Raw genomic sequence first — 17,305 nt, 5'->3', positions numbered from 1 at the left:
TACAAACTCTTTTCTCCCTCTCAGAGAAGAAACTAATTTCCCAATAAAGTGTCAAAAGATAACAAAGTCTGTTCCAAATAAACTCATCCGTTTATGGCCTGAGGGAGGGTGCCTTTGGCTCATAATGCTTTGGATGTTCCAGCATAGACTGTTTAAGGCACAAATCTAGGCACGTTTCGGCGGGGTGGGTGGGGGAAGTCCTACAACTCCCAGCATTCCCCAGCCTGGCTAGGGAATGCTGGGAGTTTTATTTATTTATTTACTTATTTATTACATTTTTATACCGCCCAATAGCCGAAGCTCTCTGGGCGGTTCACAAAAATTAAAAACCACGAAGAGCATAAAAACAACCAACAAATTTAAAACACACATACAAAATACAATATAAAAAGCACAACCAGAATAAAACCACACCGCAAAAATTAATATAGGTTAAAATATGAGATTAAAACAGCAAAGCTTAAATTTAAGTTAAATTAGGTGTTAAAATACTGAGAAAATAAAAAGGTCTTCAGCTGGCGACGGAAAGAAAACAATGCAGGTGCCAAGCGAACCTCTCTGGGGAGCTCGTTCCACAACCGGGGTGCCACAGCAGAGAAAGCCCTCCTCCTAGTAGCCTTGGGCTTTTTTCTGTCTAAACATGCCTAAGATTGCACCCTTGTTTGGCTAATCAACTTTTGCTATGAGTTAGAGATGTTCATGGCTTCATAGAATCATAGAATAGCAGAGTTGGAAGTGGCCTACAAGGCCATCGAGTCCAACCCCCTGCTCAATGCAGGAATCCACCCTAAAGCATCCCTGACAGATGGTTGTCCAGCTGCCTCTTGAAGGCCTCTAGTGTGGGAGAGCCCACAACCTCCCTAGGTAGCTGATTCCATTGTCGCACTGCTCTAACAGTCAGGAAGTTTTTCCTGATGTCCAGCCGGAATCTGGCTTCCTTTAACTTGAGCCCGTTATTCCGTGTCCTGCACTCTGGGAGGATCGAGAAGAGATCCTGGCCCTCCTCTGTGTGACAACCTTTTAAGTATTTGAAGAGTGCTATCATGTCTCCCCTCAATCTTCTCTTCTCCAGGCTAAACATGCCCAGTTCTTTCAGTCTCTCTTCATAGGGCTTTGTTTCTAGACCTCTGATCATCCTGGTTGCCTGGTTCCTGTTCAACTGTAGAAATACTGGGGTCCATCAGATGTTCTGATTGAATGGTTTAAATGCAAGAAAAAGAACGGGGAAGGACAGAATCTTCAATGTAAACTCTTTCGAAACCAGTTTCCCTCATTGCTGTGGCTTCCCACAAACGGTCATGAGGTTTGTAGTTTTTTGTGAGCATGCTGAAAATGATTGCACAATAGCAACAGTTGTTTTAAACTAGAGGTGAGAAAACTCTAGGGCATGATGTACATTACTCCTTTAAAGTGCTTTCGCTTTATAAGAGTTTTGACAACTGTTGGGGCCCAGGACACACTGCATATGATATACAGTTGTCAAAACTGTTATAAAGCGCTCGCTTTAAAGCACTTTAAAGCAGTAGTGTAGATCCGGCCTAGCTCTCCAGATCTTGTCTGGAGGACATGTTCCCCTCCCTTGTTTTAAACTACTACCACTAGTAGTATTAATATTAGCATTACTACTAGTAGTATCATTAGTAGTAGTAGTATTGCCTGATGTTCTTTTGTATACTGTACAAATTGTGCTTCACTCCACAGACCTGTGAGCTCTTTGTTCCACATGAAAAAATGGATAACTCCTTACATATATAGCTGCTGCCACAGCACCAGGTAAAGACCTTTTTATTTTCCCAGTATTTTAGCGTTTTAGCTCTGCTGTTTTAAATCTGCATTTTAAATCTCTGCATTGTGGCTCGGTTTTGTTCTGGTTTTATTTTTATATTGTGGTTTTAAGCATCCATATTTTATGCTGTACCTTCTGGTTGTAATTTTTGTGAACTGCCCAGAGAGCTTCAGCTATTGGGTGGTATTGAAATGAAATGAAATGAAATGAAATGAAATGAAATGAAATAAAATAAATAAAAGTTGTTCAGCAAGAAGCAACAGCTTCTTAGCTACTGTCTTATTGCAGTTACTTAGGAATACTGAAGAAATAGGTTAAGTTTATGCTTCCAGGTTTTAATAACTGCTCTAATAAATTCATAGAACACTTGCCTTAAAAATAGACCATTTTTTGCAAGTAGGAACCACTGATGGGCTGAAATATGTCTGAAAATTTAAGACAGAACATAACTGAGGCTGTCTTTATGTATACATGTTAATTTTGCATTGCTTTTTCATATATATATATATTTTGATCCAAGCCAGAGAAGAATTCAGTGACTTTTAAAAAAATGCTTCTCATTTGAAGCTGGTTTTTAGGAGCTCCTGAGGTTTGAATCTAAGCCTGTCTTGGGAGAACTTTGCTGGCATCTCTCTGAATATGGAGCCACCAAGGTCTGTCTCCCTCATCCCTACTCTGTTTACTCTGTTCGCCAGATCCCTACCTTTCTGCTTTCCGCTAAACTCAGTAATGGCTTGGTTTAGGGCCAATAAAATGGAACTGAACCCTGGCTAGATGGAAGACATGTGGGTGGGTGGGTGGTTCCCAGGTCCAGAAGATAGGCTCACTGCCTGCTTTGGATGGGGTTGCACTCCTCTTGAAAGATTAGGTTCGTAGTCTGGGCGTACTCCTAGACCCATCTTCAAAGAGAGATGGCCCTTGGGCAGTTTTTCAAATGGAGGGCTGCCCTCTCTAAAGCGGACACATGACCACCTGTAGTGGTTTTGACCAGAAGAAAGGGCGAGGAGGCTTAGTTAGATCTCACAGGTCTGTCCAGTGTACAAATATATATCAATACATGTATGATCATATTACTCTTCCAGTTATTATTAGAACCTTGCATCAATACTCGTGAAGTGCAATGACTCCAAATGGAGCCACCCTTACCATTTAGCAGAGAAAGGCCTCAGGATTTGGGGTGTCATGAAAGGACAGGAAATAGTTATTTAATGCATTCTTTTTAACTGCCACAGAGGGTGAGAGGACTTGCTGGACTTTCTGCCTCAGGTCGGGCTACTAAACTAATTTGGCTCACTTTGGGCTCTATGCACTTTCAATTGGGGGTGGGGGCACCATTCTCTGCTCTGTCTCAGGCAGCAAAATATCTTGGTCTGGCCCTATCTCCAGCAGCCCTATAGATACCACACAAAGATTATCTTTGTGCCTTGCCCCCTGGAAGAGGCCCTTCTGAAATATGGGAAGGAATCCAGGCCCAGGCCCATCATTGACCACTAACACTTGATGTGGCGCTGAGTCCCTACAGTACAAACCTCTTTCAGCCCAGGGGCCAAACTCAGTTTTAGCCAAGCTCTTAGGGCTGCATTGTAATAGTGATCAGGAGCGAAGGAAGAGGGGGTGAGGTCAAAGGAAGTGCCAGAGATACCCCAAATATCAGCTTAAAGCTCATATTGCCAGTAATTAAGCATTTCAACCTTTCAGGATGGGTTAAGACCTGTGCAAATGCCAGGAAAACACCCAATAATCTGGGGAACCTTTCAGGGCCAAATTTGGACCCCCAGACTGGCAGGATTTGGCCCACAACCCTGAGATTCAACATCCCTGGCATAGTGGCACAAGGTGAGCAAATTATTTTCTTGTACCAGAAGCCTGGTGAACTTGTTGTGTGTTTTATGCGCCGCTGCCTCAGTGTAGCTAAATGCAGGATCAGGTCCATTCATCCATTCCATCTAAATACTGTTTTTGGCCCTCCTTCCACATTAATTAAGCTGAGAGCAGGCAGTCTAGAAGGGCTGATGAAGCTGTGAAATTTTCGGTCGAAGCCATCTTTCAACTCCTGCCAAGGACTTGTGTGGAAGCTGGAAGTGATTTAGAAAGGTTGAGAGGAGGCCAAAGAGGCAGTAATTGAATAATCCAGCCCAGATAGGAAACTGGAGCAGATGCGAGAGCTTCTGCATCCTGACAAGCTAGCACTGGTTTTTGAAGCCTGGAAATAAACACTAAAATAACAGGGTTATTCCTCAAGACAGAATGAACGTGTCAGTTGCCGCCTCAATGGAAAATAATTACCTAGACGTCTGACTTACTCCTAGGACCAGATATCCAGCCCTGTAACCTGCTGTCACATATTTCTTCACTGGCTGGTGATTCCTTTGATCAGTAAAGCACTGGTCTTAGGTTCACCAAGAGAAATGTTCACACCAAGGAAGGAATCCAAATTTAAATTCAAATGATGCAGGTACCTCATACCAGCTAGATTCAACAGGAGAAATAAAAGTCGAGGAATCTGATCAGTGGTCTGTAAGAACCTATTACCACCTTCGGTGGAATTGTTCTTTCATGCAGTGTTTCAGGGGGATGGTGGCAGGGGCAGATTTTGGTGGGCCCTCGGGCAATACACCCTCCACGGGCACCCTCCCTCAGTGAGTCTTCCTTCTCAGTGCCATTGTCACCAGCTGCTATTGCTCCTCATCCTCGTTGACATCATTGCTACCATCTCTTGCTTGACAGGCAGAGAGCCATCCATCCATCCAGTTGGCCATGGCATCTCCTTCTCCTCCTTCTCACCACAACTGTTATCTGGACCAAAGCGAGTGAACAAGCAGGTTGCAAGCGTGAGAGGAGGAGCAACTCCGGCAGGCTCTTATCAGTGGGCCCTTGCTGAGGTGTGGGCCCTTCGCAGATGCCCAACCGTGCCTACCCTGCCTTGATGTCAGCCTTAAATGTTGGTAGCCTGCAGTGGGGACTTGTTGTAGCAGCTAAAATCCCTGAAGTTCTACTTCAGCCCCATTTTAAAGCTGAGTAGCTTGCATTAGGAGTGTGCAGAGGGCAGGCTTTGTTCCACCAGTGGATCACTGGCCAATTTCTAATGGACCTTGCGGCATCTGCTTGTGCTGGAATTCTTGTAACACATGCTGGATTAGGTGGTCTGTAGTCTGACCCAGAAAGTCATGTCAGTTCTTAAGGAAGGATGTATAAGAACATAAGAAGAGCCCTGCTGGATCAGACCGAGGGTCCATCTCGTCCAGCACTCTGTTCACAAAGTGGCCAACCAGCTGTCGATCAGAGACCAACAAAGCAGGACATGGTGCAACAGCACCCTCCCACCCATGTTCCCCAGCAACTGGTGCACACAGGCTTAGTGCCTCGGATACTGGAGACAGCATACAACCATCAGGGCTAGTAGCCATTGATAGCCTTCTCTTTCAGGAATTTATCCAACACCCTTTTAAAGCCATCCAAATTGGTGGCCATCACTACATTTTGTGATAGTGAATTCCATTGTTTAACTATGCACTCTGTGAAGAAGTACTTCCTTTTATTTGTCCTGAATCTCCCACCAATCAGCTTCATGGGATTCTAGTTTTCATGGGTTCTAGTACTTTGAGAAAGGGATAAAAATGTCTCCCTGTCCACATTCTCCACACCATGCCTACTTGGGATCACTCCACGCAGCAGTGAATTGGACAATATGTCTCCCTCGATCCAGCCCAATGGGTAGAGGGAAGTGAGTGCATGCAGCTTCTCCCTGCACACCCGCCCTTCATGTATGGCTTCCTGGATTTTACTGAGCCATTTCTATATGGAAAACAATGGCAATTGTCTCCCATTGCGTACCATTATGCATGTCTGGGATTGCTGATCCTGCCCTGCCATGTGCAGTCCAAGGAGAGTGTTGGGACCTGCAAAGACCGTTGCTTCGCATGAACTGAGAGTGAGTCTTTAGACCATGCCACAGAATTCTCTGCAACGTACAGATCTTCCACAATGGATATTCATTCATTCCATGGTGGAGAAATCAACTGGAAACAGTTCCTTAAGTACAAGATGCTGTTTGAACTGCCCTCCTTCATACCACAGGTCTTGTATTTTAGGTGTCCCAAGGATGGCGTTAAGTCCTTTTGCCATTATTCAGCATTGAATGATCTTCTTGTTGAAACATTTTTAGTCTAATGAAAACATTAGATCAATTCCTAGCAGCAGCACTTGTCATTAAATCAATCGGATAGCCAAGTTCATTATACCGATATCTTGACATGCAAAGCAGGGCTGTTAACAATAAGATTACACTGAATGGGAGCCCTCTATTTAACACAACACAAAAATCTGCCTAGTCGAAAGTATGTAAAGCTTTTAATAACTACGGCCTATCCTAAATCATCTGGAATGCTGACAGATTAAAATGGTTTGTGTCTCACATAAGATTAACCATTATGTTATAGACAAGGGCCTAAACTGGGTGAAGATAGCTGTGGTATAAAACCACGGCATTTTGTTTCATTGAATGGGAAGAACATTCTTCCATTTCACTGACCAAGAAATACCGTTTCAATTCCCAATAATATGTTCTGTTTGTAAATTTATCAAGAATGTTTTTTTAAGAAAGAAAGAAAATCACAGTTATGTTTTATATATAATGGACATACCGTTCAAGGGAGAAATTGAGCCAAAGATCCCAACTTATATTTGCATTGTAATATTGAACTACAAATCAACACAACCTTGTCTAATTTGAACCATTGTTATATTTAGAGGTGCAAGATGTTCACATGTCTAAAGACAGAATTCTCTGCTGGCTGAGGAATGCTGGGAGTTGTAGATCTTTTTTTCCCTGTCTAAACATATATAGGATTGCACCCTAATTGATTTTTTTAATAAATACATATCAAATGCAATCCATATGTGATCAATACAGTAAAAAGTGAATCTTTAGCAAATGGATCATAATTCAGCAATATAATTTATGGGCCCCAGATTGTTCTTTTTAGTAGAATGAAACTGCTAAACAAATATCATGTTGGGGAATGTTCCAGTGACTATTAATAATTTGCTGCTGTAAATAACAAATGTCAAAAAATGTTTTTTTCATAGCATTTCAGACAAAAGGTCTGATAAATCTAAAACATGGCCCTGATTTATCAGAATTTCAGCCATATTGCCTACTGAAAATGTGTTTAGGGGTCTCTTAAGACAACACCTCCAGAACATTTTCTCACAATCCAATTTTGACTAGGCCTAGGGATATAGAATAGGCCTATCAGAGATGAAGATCCTTTGGCCCATGGTCCAGATACAGCCTGCAGGACAGGAGGTCTCTCCTGGGCATGTTTAGCCTTGAGAAGAGAAGGCTGAGGGGAGACACGATAGCACTCTTCAAATACTTGAAAGGTTGTCACACAGAGGAGGGCCAGGATCTCTTTTCAATCATCCCAGAGTGCAGGACACGGAATACTGAGCTCAAGTTACAGAAAGCCAGATTCTGGATGAACATCAGGAAAAACGTTGTGACCATAAGAGCAGTACGACAATGGAACCAATTACTTAGGGAGGTAGTGGGCTCTCCCACCCTAGAGGCCTTCAAGGTACATCTGTCAGGGATGCTTTAAGGTGGATTCCTGCACTGAACAGGGGGTTGGACTCGATGGCCTTATAGGCCCCTTCCAGCTCTACTATTCTACGATTCTACCTGGCTGCTGCCAATGATCAGAGATAAGGGGTTTCCTCTCTTCTTTCTCATGCTGCAACTGAGGCTTTAAAAAAAGGCTCCATCAATGACAATGGAGGCCCTTTAAAGCCTAATTATAGAATGACAGGATTTTTTTTAGAGGGCATCGCTGCTGGAGAAGGAAGGGCTTACACACATGCAGACTCACACAAACAGAGCCTAGCATGTGTATAGCTTGCATGTGCATAGACAGTGTTCACAGCTTTGGATGAACACATGGACAGGGGATGGAGTCGGCAGGCGTGGCCCCATTCCCTCCTCCATGTTCATTATTTCCCAAGATACATTGCACAAAGTGGGCTAGACTTCCATTCTAAAGTGTGATGAATACGCTTTTGGTACACATTTGCTGGGTTTTAAAATGTTCGATCACACTTTTAACGCACTCATAAGAGATGTCTTCACCTTTAAACTCATTTAACATGAGTTTAAATGTGCAGGGTAGACATTCCCTCACATGGCAATGACTTCAAACGAAGGTCACAACTTGGCTCAACACTGCCCAAATTACAACCGGTACATGGACCCTGTGTATCATGTCCCTGTGTTCTGAGGATCTGAGTTGCTTCATGGAGGAGTCAGAGTCAGATGGGTCACAGCCTAGGTCACTGCACTCCAGGGGGAGCCCTTCCCACCCCCTTCTATACTGTCCTGGACTGAGGATGTAGCTTTCCCATCAAGTTCTGACTTCCCTTAGCTTATCGTGTTTCTTAGCCCCAAAGGAGCATGAGACGGCAGAAACAGACACTGGTCCTTTAAGAATGGATGTCAGTATCCAGCAGGGTGGAGCCTCTGAAAGACCATACTCAGCCAGCCTTCTTAAAGCCTCAGTTGACTGGAGTCCTTCGCTGTGACTACAGCTGCTTATGGCAGAATAGTCCAGCCAACACAGCTTGTAGGGTGCTGTCCAAGGTCCTGATGTGACTCCTGCCTTGCCTGACAAGACCCTGAAGAGACAATGAGTGCCATGTGTCAGTCTGCTTCCCCTGGGCCTTACACCAAGTCAGGACACCATGAGCACTTCCTACTGACTGAACTGTTCCCACTACAACAGCAATTCTGCAATGGTTAATCTGGGCCAGATCTATACCAAGCAGGATATTCCACTATGAAAGTGATATGAAAGCAGTATATAAGAGGCAGGAGCCACACTACTGCTTTATAGTGTTACTGAAATGCACTGACAACTGTTGGGGCCCATTGACACATACCATATACCGCTTTCATACCGCTTTCATAGTGCTATATCCTGCTTGGTGTAGATCTGGCCCTGTTCATTGCTATTGGGAGCTCTAAGCTGCCATTCTGAGCAGCCAAGGCGAAGGGAAGGCCTAAGCATCAAGTGAACATTTGGATAGGCTTGGGAACTATTTGAACACTTTCCAAAAGAAATGGTGACATAGATTTTTTAAAAACAAACAAACTTGTAATCTTTTTAAATACAAATAAAGGGAACTTAAATCTTAAAAAAGAACTAGCAAGTCAGAGTATCCATATCAAAAACACCCTTCTCCACCCTACCTTATCTATTGCAATGAGTTAACATCCCAGCCTACTTATTCAATGGAAGCAAATCACTGATTAGGTAATGAAGGTGTTCCTGGTGATTCCCCATGGACCTTTGGCCTGACTGGAATCCATCAGGAGAAGAGTCTTTAGTGTGGTGGCCCCTTCTCTGTGGAACTCCCTGCCCCTGGAGGTCAGGCAGCCGCCAACACTAGGCTGCTTCCAGCACCTCCTAAAAACAACTCCAGGAAGCATTCCTCAACTAATCAGCCACTGCTTTTATTAGTCCTTTGTTTTAAATTGAGCAATTTTAATTTACTGTTTTATTGCTATGTGGAATTCCTCTAAAATCTATTTTAGATATGAAACGATATGGAAATGCATTTATTGCAAATAAATAAATAAATACCAATAGAACTGTGTGTTTGGACACTACAGAAGTGAAATAATTTAACACCGAACTTATCCCAGAAATACGCTCCAGAGCAGAATCAGGAAATTAACCAAATGCTCATGCTTCTTAAATTGATCTCCTTTTTTGTACAGGAGAGGCAGGAACGCTCCAAAGTTGTGTCTCTTTAAATCAAGGCACATCTGTAAGTCACATCATTTGCCACCCTGTTTCCTTCTGCTACTGTTCAGGAAACACACGGCGGTCTGTCTCTCAAAACTGCTGCGCTTGCATCACCCAAGCAAGACTTTTGTCAAGGGATCCGGGCTGATTCTGCAGCCACTGGCATTCATAAGGGAGGCTTTATTTCAATATGTTGCTGAAACTACTTTGTGTCAGGTTATCTGTCTCAGGGGGGGATGTACATTTCTTATAGCTCATTGTGCCATCTGTTAAAAGACGCAGCCACTTGTCTCTCGGCTAGGAGACCACAGATGGAGAGTTTTCCCTCCTTGTGCGTACAACTGTCAATAGATGACAAAGCGTTGTTGTTTGCAGCCAGGTGGAATTGCCGGGGAGGAAGAGAGGGCAACATGGGTGCCCATGAATGGATTGACGCCCCTACATAGAGGCATTAGGTTATGCAGAATGAATTATGTCAGTCAACAAGGGCTGGTGTTGGAGTGCTTTTAATATCACCAGTTGTGCATAATATCAAGGGCTGTTTATAACTGGAGCATCAATTATTTCTTTTTCTTTTAAATTTTAATCATTTTTTTTCTTTCAAGAAAGAAACTCTACCTCTTACTGAACAGAGCGATACTACACAGGTTCCTCAAAAGTGAGGTTCAGAGCGTTCAGTGGAACTTCCTCCCAGGTCAATGTAAGGAGCAAGACTGCAGCTGTAATTGTGCAAATAAAATCACTGGTGTCCATTTGCTTCCTTTGGGTAAAGCTGCTCAACCTTCATGCTTTATTCCCTGGCTGAGCTTTTCCTGTCACTACCAAGAGCCCAGATGGCTATGCAAAACAAGCCCTAAGAGCAGATTTAAATATTCAGATACAAATCACATGGTAAGGTGTCCTGGAAACAGGAACACCGCAGACTGCAGGTGGGCAATTGCATGCTTGAATATTTCTCCACACCAGGGAAGGGGCTCCAGGTGCCCTTCTCCTTGACATGCTAGTTTTCTATATGCAGAGAGTTTTGTTTTTGTGTTTTTGTTTTAAAAGAGAGAGTCCTCAAACATGCAATCCCTGCTTGGGCAGATCAGTTGTAATGACCAGTTCTAAAGGCACCTTTACTTCATCTTTGGTTGCCACTTCTACATGGTGCATCTCACATTGCTCTGGAAATGTACATAAAGGGAGATCTTGTAGGAGATCAAGAGCTTATGCTGCAACAATGTGGGGAATAATCACATTATATGTCCCTAAACACAGTCTCCCAGTATGTTACTGGAGAGCTGTGGGAAATAACCGAATGATATGCTCATAAGGACACAACCCTATTGTCAGGAACAGGCCTGTTCTACCTAGTGTGGGGAGAAGAGGGTTTGGGGGGGGGGCAATCGGACAAGGAAGAGGAGGAGGAGGAACAACCAGGAATTTACCAGCCAACACAGGAAACGGGGAAGAAGTTTCTCCAAAACTCTTCAGGAGTGAAAGGTGAATCTTCGCACAAGCTTATCACGGAGCATGCAGACAGCTCTGAGACCATTTCTCCCCTACTCCTGAGAATTCAGCCTCTGTCTGAAGGGGAGGGGACACTGGAGTTGACAGATCCCAGAGTCCGCTGCAGGGTCAAGCAGGCGGAGTTGAGTGGAGATGGAAGGTGGTCTCTTAGGGTAGTGGCTCACCAGAGGCTCTTCCCCAAAGACCCTCCCTGAGCTAAAGTGCCTGTTAGCTTGGAAGTAACAGACCTGCTTTAGTTGAAGGCAACTGCCTAGCTTTGTTAGCCAAATTAGGCTTAGAGGATAGCTCCTAGCATTCACAGTCCCTTCAAGTATGAAGAGCTGTTTATTTGTTGAATAAAGCTTTGTGGATTACACAGCAGATGTCTTTATTGTCTTGCATCAGCGGGAAGGCATGGAATCATGACACCTATCCATTGTTTGGGGGGGGGAAGTCCTACAACTCCCAGCATTCGCCAGCCAGCCATGCACTCTGTGGAACGCTGGGAGTTGTGGGCTTTTTTTAAAATTTGTCTAAACATGCATAGGATTGTGCCCTAAATAAGGTCTCCTGTTATGTTACTGCAGCATGTAGAAGCAACCATGTAGAAAATCAAATTACAAGATGTTGGCTAATATATCAAGGTCTGAGCTTAGGAGTTCGCGTCCTGATTCCCTGAAGCCCTTGCATTTGCGATGCACCAAACAAAGGAGTCATGGGAGGGGATACTCAGCTAAGCCACTAACCTCCACAGAACACTTCTGGGTCTCGCTGTCCTTTCACCGTGGTGTGGAACAGAGCTAGCAGCAGCACTGGAAGCAACGGCATCGATGGGAAAACAGCCATTCCCTTGAGACACCAATCTGAAGAAATATACAAAGAGTTAGTAAACAAATGTGGTTTTTCGTCCCCAATCCTGACACCCAAACAGGATAAAACCACAACTCAGGGAAAAGAATTTTGAGTCTTGATTTTGTCAAATAACTATTATTTCTCAAACAGAAGCTCTTTCTAGGTCTCTCTGCTTCTTCCACAAAAAACTACAGAGAAGGCAGAAGCTAAGAAAACACTAGTAAGCCAAGAAAACACTAGTACCCAATGAGGTTACTTCTATTAGATGAATTTCTAGGCCATGATCCTTTGGTCATGTGCTTTAACTGTACTGGGGAAATGCTGCCTTTTACACACCATTCTGTAACACCCAGGAATGTTTTGGAACAAGCACATGTAACCAGAAGTGCTGAGCCTTGTAGGTCTGTCATATTGCCACGATCTATCTTCCTCTCTTTGAGCAATTTCTCTGTGTCAGTGCTATGCGTCTGTCACAGTAACAAACACACCCTGTTTTGATATTTAAATGCCCCTGAAATGCACCTGTGGCACTCCTGTTGCGGGAGAGATCAACAGGGAAATTCCCTAAGCACACCGTTGGCTGTGCCACAGCTGCTTGGGTTGGAATCCTGACCATCAAGAACTTCTCCTTGCTGTTGTATTCAACGTGTGGTGGACTGTCAAGTGGAGGCAACTTTCCATCCATGCGCTCTTCCCTTCACTCAGATACATCGGCACCACCAAACTCTGGTTGACACAGTCTATAACTGCCTTCCCAAACCTGATGCCTGTCAGATGTGTTGGACTACAACTCCCAGCATGGCCATTGGCTTGCCAGAGGCATCTGGCTGATCACTGTCAGAAACAGAAGGCCGGGCTCCATAGACCTCTGATCTAATTTTTTACATTATTATTATTACATTTATATCCTACCTTTTTTTCTTGCATAGAACCCAAGGTGGCTTACATGGTCCTCTAGGTCGCCATTGTTTCCCCTCACAACAACCCTGTGAGGTAGGTTAGGATGAAAGTCAGTGACTGCTCCAAAGTATTCATAATTATATTTAAATCCTGCCTTCCCCCACCCCTCTTGCAAGGAACCTAAGGAGGCTTACATAGCCCTCCTCCTCTCTGTTTTATCTTCACAACAACCCTGTGAGATAGGTTAGGCTGAGGCCCAAAGTGGTGTAATAATTAGAGTGTTGCACTGGGACATGAGAGATCCAGGTAGGTGACTTTGGGCCCGTCACTGACTCTCAGCCTAACCTACCTCACAGGATTGTTGTCAAGAAAAAATGAAGAGGAGGAGGAGGAGGATCATGTATGCTGCCTCGAGGTCCTTGGGGAAAAGGCAGGATATAAACATAAATAAATAAAAGACACACATCCCCTTTGCTATTTGTTGCTTTGTATGGTATCTTATTCTTTTCACTACTTATATTGCAGTTTATTCTTTTGCTGTTTTGCTTTTGCCCAGACGCTTATTACTAGGTGGATTAAAAACATAATAATAATAATAATAATAATAGCAGTAGTAGTAGTAGTAATAATTATTATTTATTTATTTATTTATTTATTACATTTCTATACCGCCCAATAGCCGGAGCTCTCTGGGCGGTTCACAAAATTATTATTATTAATAATAATAATAGGCATTTTGTGCAAAATCTGCTAGAAAGGGCTTGAATCTAAGCTGGGCTGGAGGATCTGCAGCCCTTCAGTTGTTGTTGTTGTTTATTCGTTCAGTCACTTCCGACTCTTCGTGACTTCATGGACCAGCCCACACCGGAGCTTTCTGTCGGCTGTTGCCACCCCCAGCTCCCCCAAGGTCAAGTCTGTCACCTCCAGAATATCACCCATCCATCTTGCCCTTGGTTGGCCCTTCTTCCTTTTGCCTTCCACTTTCCCTAGCATCAGCCTCTTCTCCAGGGTATCCTGTCTTCTCATTATGTGGCCAAAGTACTTCAGTTTTGCCTTTAATACCATTCCCTCAAGTGAGCAGTCTGGCCTTATTTCCTGGAGTATGGACTGGTTTGATCTTCTTGCAGTCCAAGGCACTCTCAGAATTTTCCTCCAGCACCACAGTTCAAAAGCATCTATCTTCCTTCGCTCAGCTTTCCTTATGGTCCAGCTCTCACAGCCATAGGTTACTACGGGGAATACCATTGCTTTAACTATGTGGACCTTTGTTGTCAGTGTGGTGTCTCTGCTCTTAACTATTTTATCAAGATTTGTCATTGCTCTCCTCCCAAGAAGTAAACGTCTTCTGATTTCCTGGCTGAAGTCAGCGTCTGCGCCCAGAAATACAAAGTCTGTCACTGCCTCCACGTTTTCTCCCTCTATTTGCCAGTTATCAATCAAGCTGGTTGCCATAATCTTGGTTTTTTTGAGGTTTAACTACAACCCAGCTTTTGCACTTTCTTCTTTCACCTTTGTCATAAGGCTCCTCAGCTCCTCCTCGCTTTCAGCCATCAAAGTGGTGTCATCTGCATATCTGAGGTTGTTAATGTTTCTTCCTGCAATTTTAACTCCAGCCTTGGATTCGTCAAGCCCAGCACGTCGCATGATGTGTTCTGCATACAAGTTAAATAGATAAGGTGAGAGTATACAACCCTGCCGTACTCCTTTCCCAATCTTAAACCAGTCCGTTGTTCCGTGGTCTGTTCTTACCGTTGTTATGATCCACACAGTCAAAGGCTTTAGAATCTATATAAATAAAAATGTAAATGTTTGTTCGAAACAGACGTTATATCTCCAAAAGTTCTTCACCGATTGCTTTGAAATTTTGACACAACGTTGCATTCGAATACGCGAGCGTTGTTATGTAACTATGTTTTATATGGGGTCAAAAGTTTGTGTTAAAATCAACTTGTCCTCTCGATCCCTGTCCTTCTTGGCTGGTCGCCCAGGGAGGAGATGCAGTTAGACTACAACTACAACATATTGTTAATGCATCTCTCAGGGAGGGGAGTTTTCCACCATGTTTTAAAAAAGCAGTGGTATGGCCGCTTCTAAAAAAGCCCTCCCTGGATCCCCTGGACCTGAATAACTACAGACCAATGTCAAATATTCCATTTTTGAGCAAGATGATTGAGAGGGCAGTTGCCTTCCAACTTCAAGCAGTTTTGGGTGTTACAGATTTTCTAGACCCATTTCAAAACAGCTTCAGGGCAGGATACGGAGTTGAGACAGCTATGGTCGCCTTAGTGGACGATCTATGCCTGAGTATTGACAGGGGGAGTGTGTCCCTGCTAGTGATTTTGGACCTCTCAGTGGCTTTCGATACCATCAACCATGGTATCCTTCTGGAACGGGAGGTTTGGGAATTGGGGGCACTGTGCTTCAGTGGTTCCAGTCCGTTCTCTCGGGGAGATTCCAGATGGTGATGCTTGGGGATAGTTGCTCCTCAAAAAAGGAGCTGTTATATGGCGTACCACAAGGTGCCATCCTATCCCCAATGCTGTTTAACATCTACATGAAACCGCTGGGAGAGATCATCCGGAGGCATGGGGCGGAGTGCTATTAGTATGCTGATGACACCCAAATATATTTCTCTATGCCTTCAATAACAGCATCAGCTAAGGATAGTGTGTCTCCTCTGAATGAATGCTTGGAGGCAGTAATGGGCTGGATGAAGAAAAACAAACTGAAGCTGAATCCAGACAAAACAGAGGTGCTTGCTGTCAAGGGCTCTAACCTAGGTTTGGAGGTGTGTCAGCCAGTTCTGGATGGGGCTACACTCCCCCTGAAAGACTGTGTTCGCAGTTTGGGGGTGCTCCTGGATCCATCGCTCCAAATGACAGCCCAGATAGATGCGACGCCCAGGAGTGCCTACTATCAGCTTCGGCTGATACGCCAGCTGCGCCCCTTCTTAGAGTCAGAAGACCTAAAGACAGTAGTGCACGCGCTGGTAACCTCAAGGCTTGACTTCTGCAATGCGCTCTACATAGGGCTACCATTGTACCTAGTTCGGAAACTTCAACTAGTTCAAAATATGGCAGCCAGATTGGTCACTGGTACACCTAGGGGTGACCACATTACACCAACATTAAAATCACTCCACTGGCTGCCAATTAGTTTCTGGGCAAAGTACAAAGTGTTGGTCATCACCTTTAAAGCCCTAAATGGTTTGGGTCCAGGTTACCTGCGGGATCGCCTTCTCCCATATAGTCCGCCCCACACACTCAGGTCCTCTGGGGTGAACTTACTTCAGTCATCTAAAACTAGGCTGACATCAGTTTCCCTGAGGACCTTTTCTTCTGTCGCCCCCAGATTGTGGAATGGTCTGCCGGAGGAGATTCGTAAAATTAACACTATGTGTGATTTTAAGGCAGCTTTAAAGACTAGCCTTTTCCGGCAGGCCTATCCAGATCAATGTTAAATCATGATTTTTTAAGATGTATTGATTCCTGTTCTAATGTTGTTCCCCGCCTCGATCCAAAGGGAGAGGCGGGTAAGAAGTAAATTTATTATTATTATTATTATTATTATTATTATTATTATTATTATTATTATAATCGAAGAAATAGGCCTCCTCAAAACCAGTCCTGCTGATCATTGTGACATCGCCAACCAGTAGGCCAATCCACTGCCTCTGCCTCCTCTCCTATTTGCATGTTCTCTCCTATTTGCTCTTATAGGTCATTGTGACATCGCCAACCAGTAGGCCAATCCACTGCCTCTGCTTTCTCTCCTATTTGCATGTTCTCTCCTATTTGCTCTTATAGGTCATTGTGACATCGCCAACCAGTAGGCCAATCCACTGCCTCTGCCTCCTCTCCTATTTGCATGTTCTCTCACAATTGGCTGAGTGAATATAGATATCACACCTGTGACAGTTACACGTTCTGAAGAAAGGTAACTACCAGGAGTTTCCACTAACCTCCTCACCGTAAAAACATCCTTTTTTAAAAACCAAACAGTAGGCCAATCCACTGCCTCTGCCTCCTCTCCTATTTGCATGTTCTCTCCTATTTGCTCTTATAGGTCATAGAAGCAACAATCTTGACAGGACCTTTCAAAGGTGAAGATGTCCTCATTCCTTGCTTTCCTATGATTCAAACAGATATGCCATTTCAATTTAAGAGATTGCAATTCCCAATTTGATTGGCGTTTTCAATCACCATCAACAAAGCTCAGGGCCAATCTTTAGAATTGTGCGGTTTAGATCTAGACACAGATTGCTTCTCACATGGACAATTATATGTTGCATGTTCTAGAGTCGGCAAAGCAGACAATCTCTATATCTACACAGACAATGGAACAACTAAAAATATTGTATATCCACAAGCATTGTGGAATTAAACATATTAGAAACATCCGCTTTGTCTTTTCTTTCTTTTCAATTTAACCAGACTGAGCCACAGCAACGCATGGCAGGGTACAGCTAGTAGTC

The 17,305-nt window shown here is 43.8% G+C and overlaps 1 protein-coding gene across 1 annotated transcript in view; it reads right to left on the bottom strand.

The window, feature by feature from the left end:
- The window catches only part of CNPY1 (canopy FGF signaling regulator 1), a 70,949-nt gene that overhangs the window by 45,783 nt on the left and 7,861 nt on the right, over positions 1-17,305 (bottom strand). Inside the window, exon 2 of the mRNA XM_063146544.1 lies at positions 11,826-11,942. Coding sequence (XP_063002614.1) covers positions 11,826-11,925 — 100 coding nt within the window. The 5' untranslated portion in view covers positions 11,926-11,942. The remainder of the gene's footprint in view (positions 1-11,825; positions 11,943-17,305) is intronic.

The sequence above is a fragment of the Elgaria multicarinata genome, chromosome 1 (assembly GCF_023053635.1).
Source record: "Elgaria multicarinata webbii isolate HBS135686 ecotype San Diego chromosome 1, rElgMul1.1.pri, whole genome shotgun sequence".
Taxonomy (NCBI): domain Eukaryota; kingdom Metazoa; phylum Chordata; class Lepidosauria; order Squamata; family Anguidae; genus Elgaria; species Elgaria multicarinata.
Note: the sequence above shows the minus strand (reverse complement) of the source record. Positions and strands in the feature narration are given on the sequence as shown.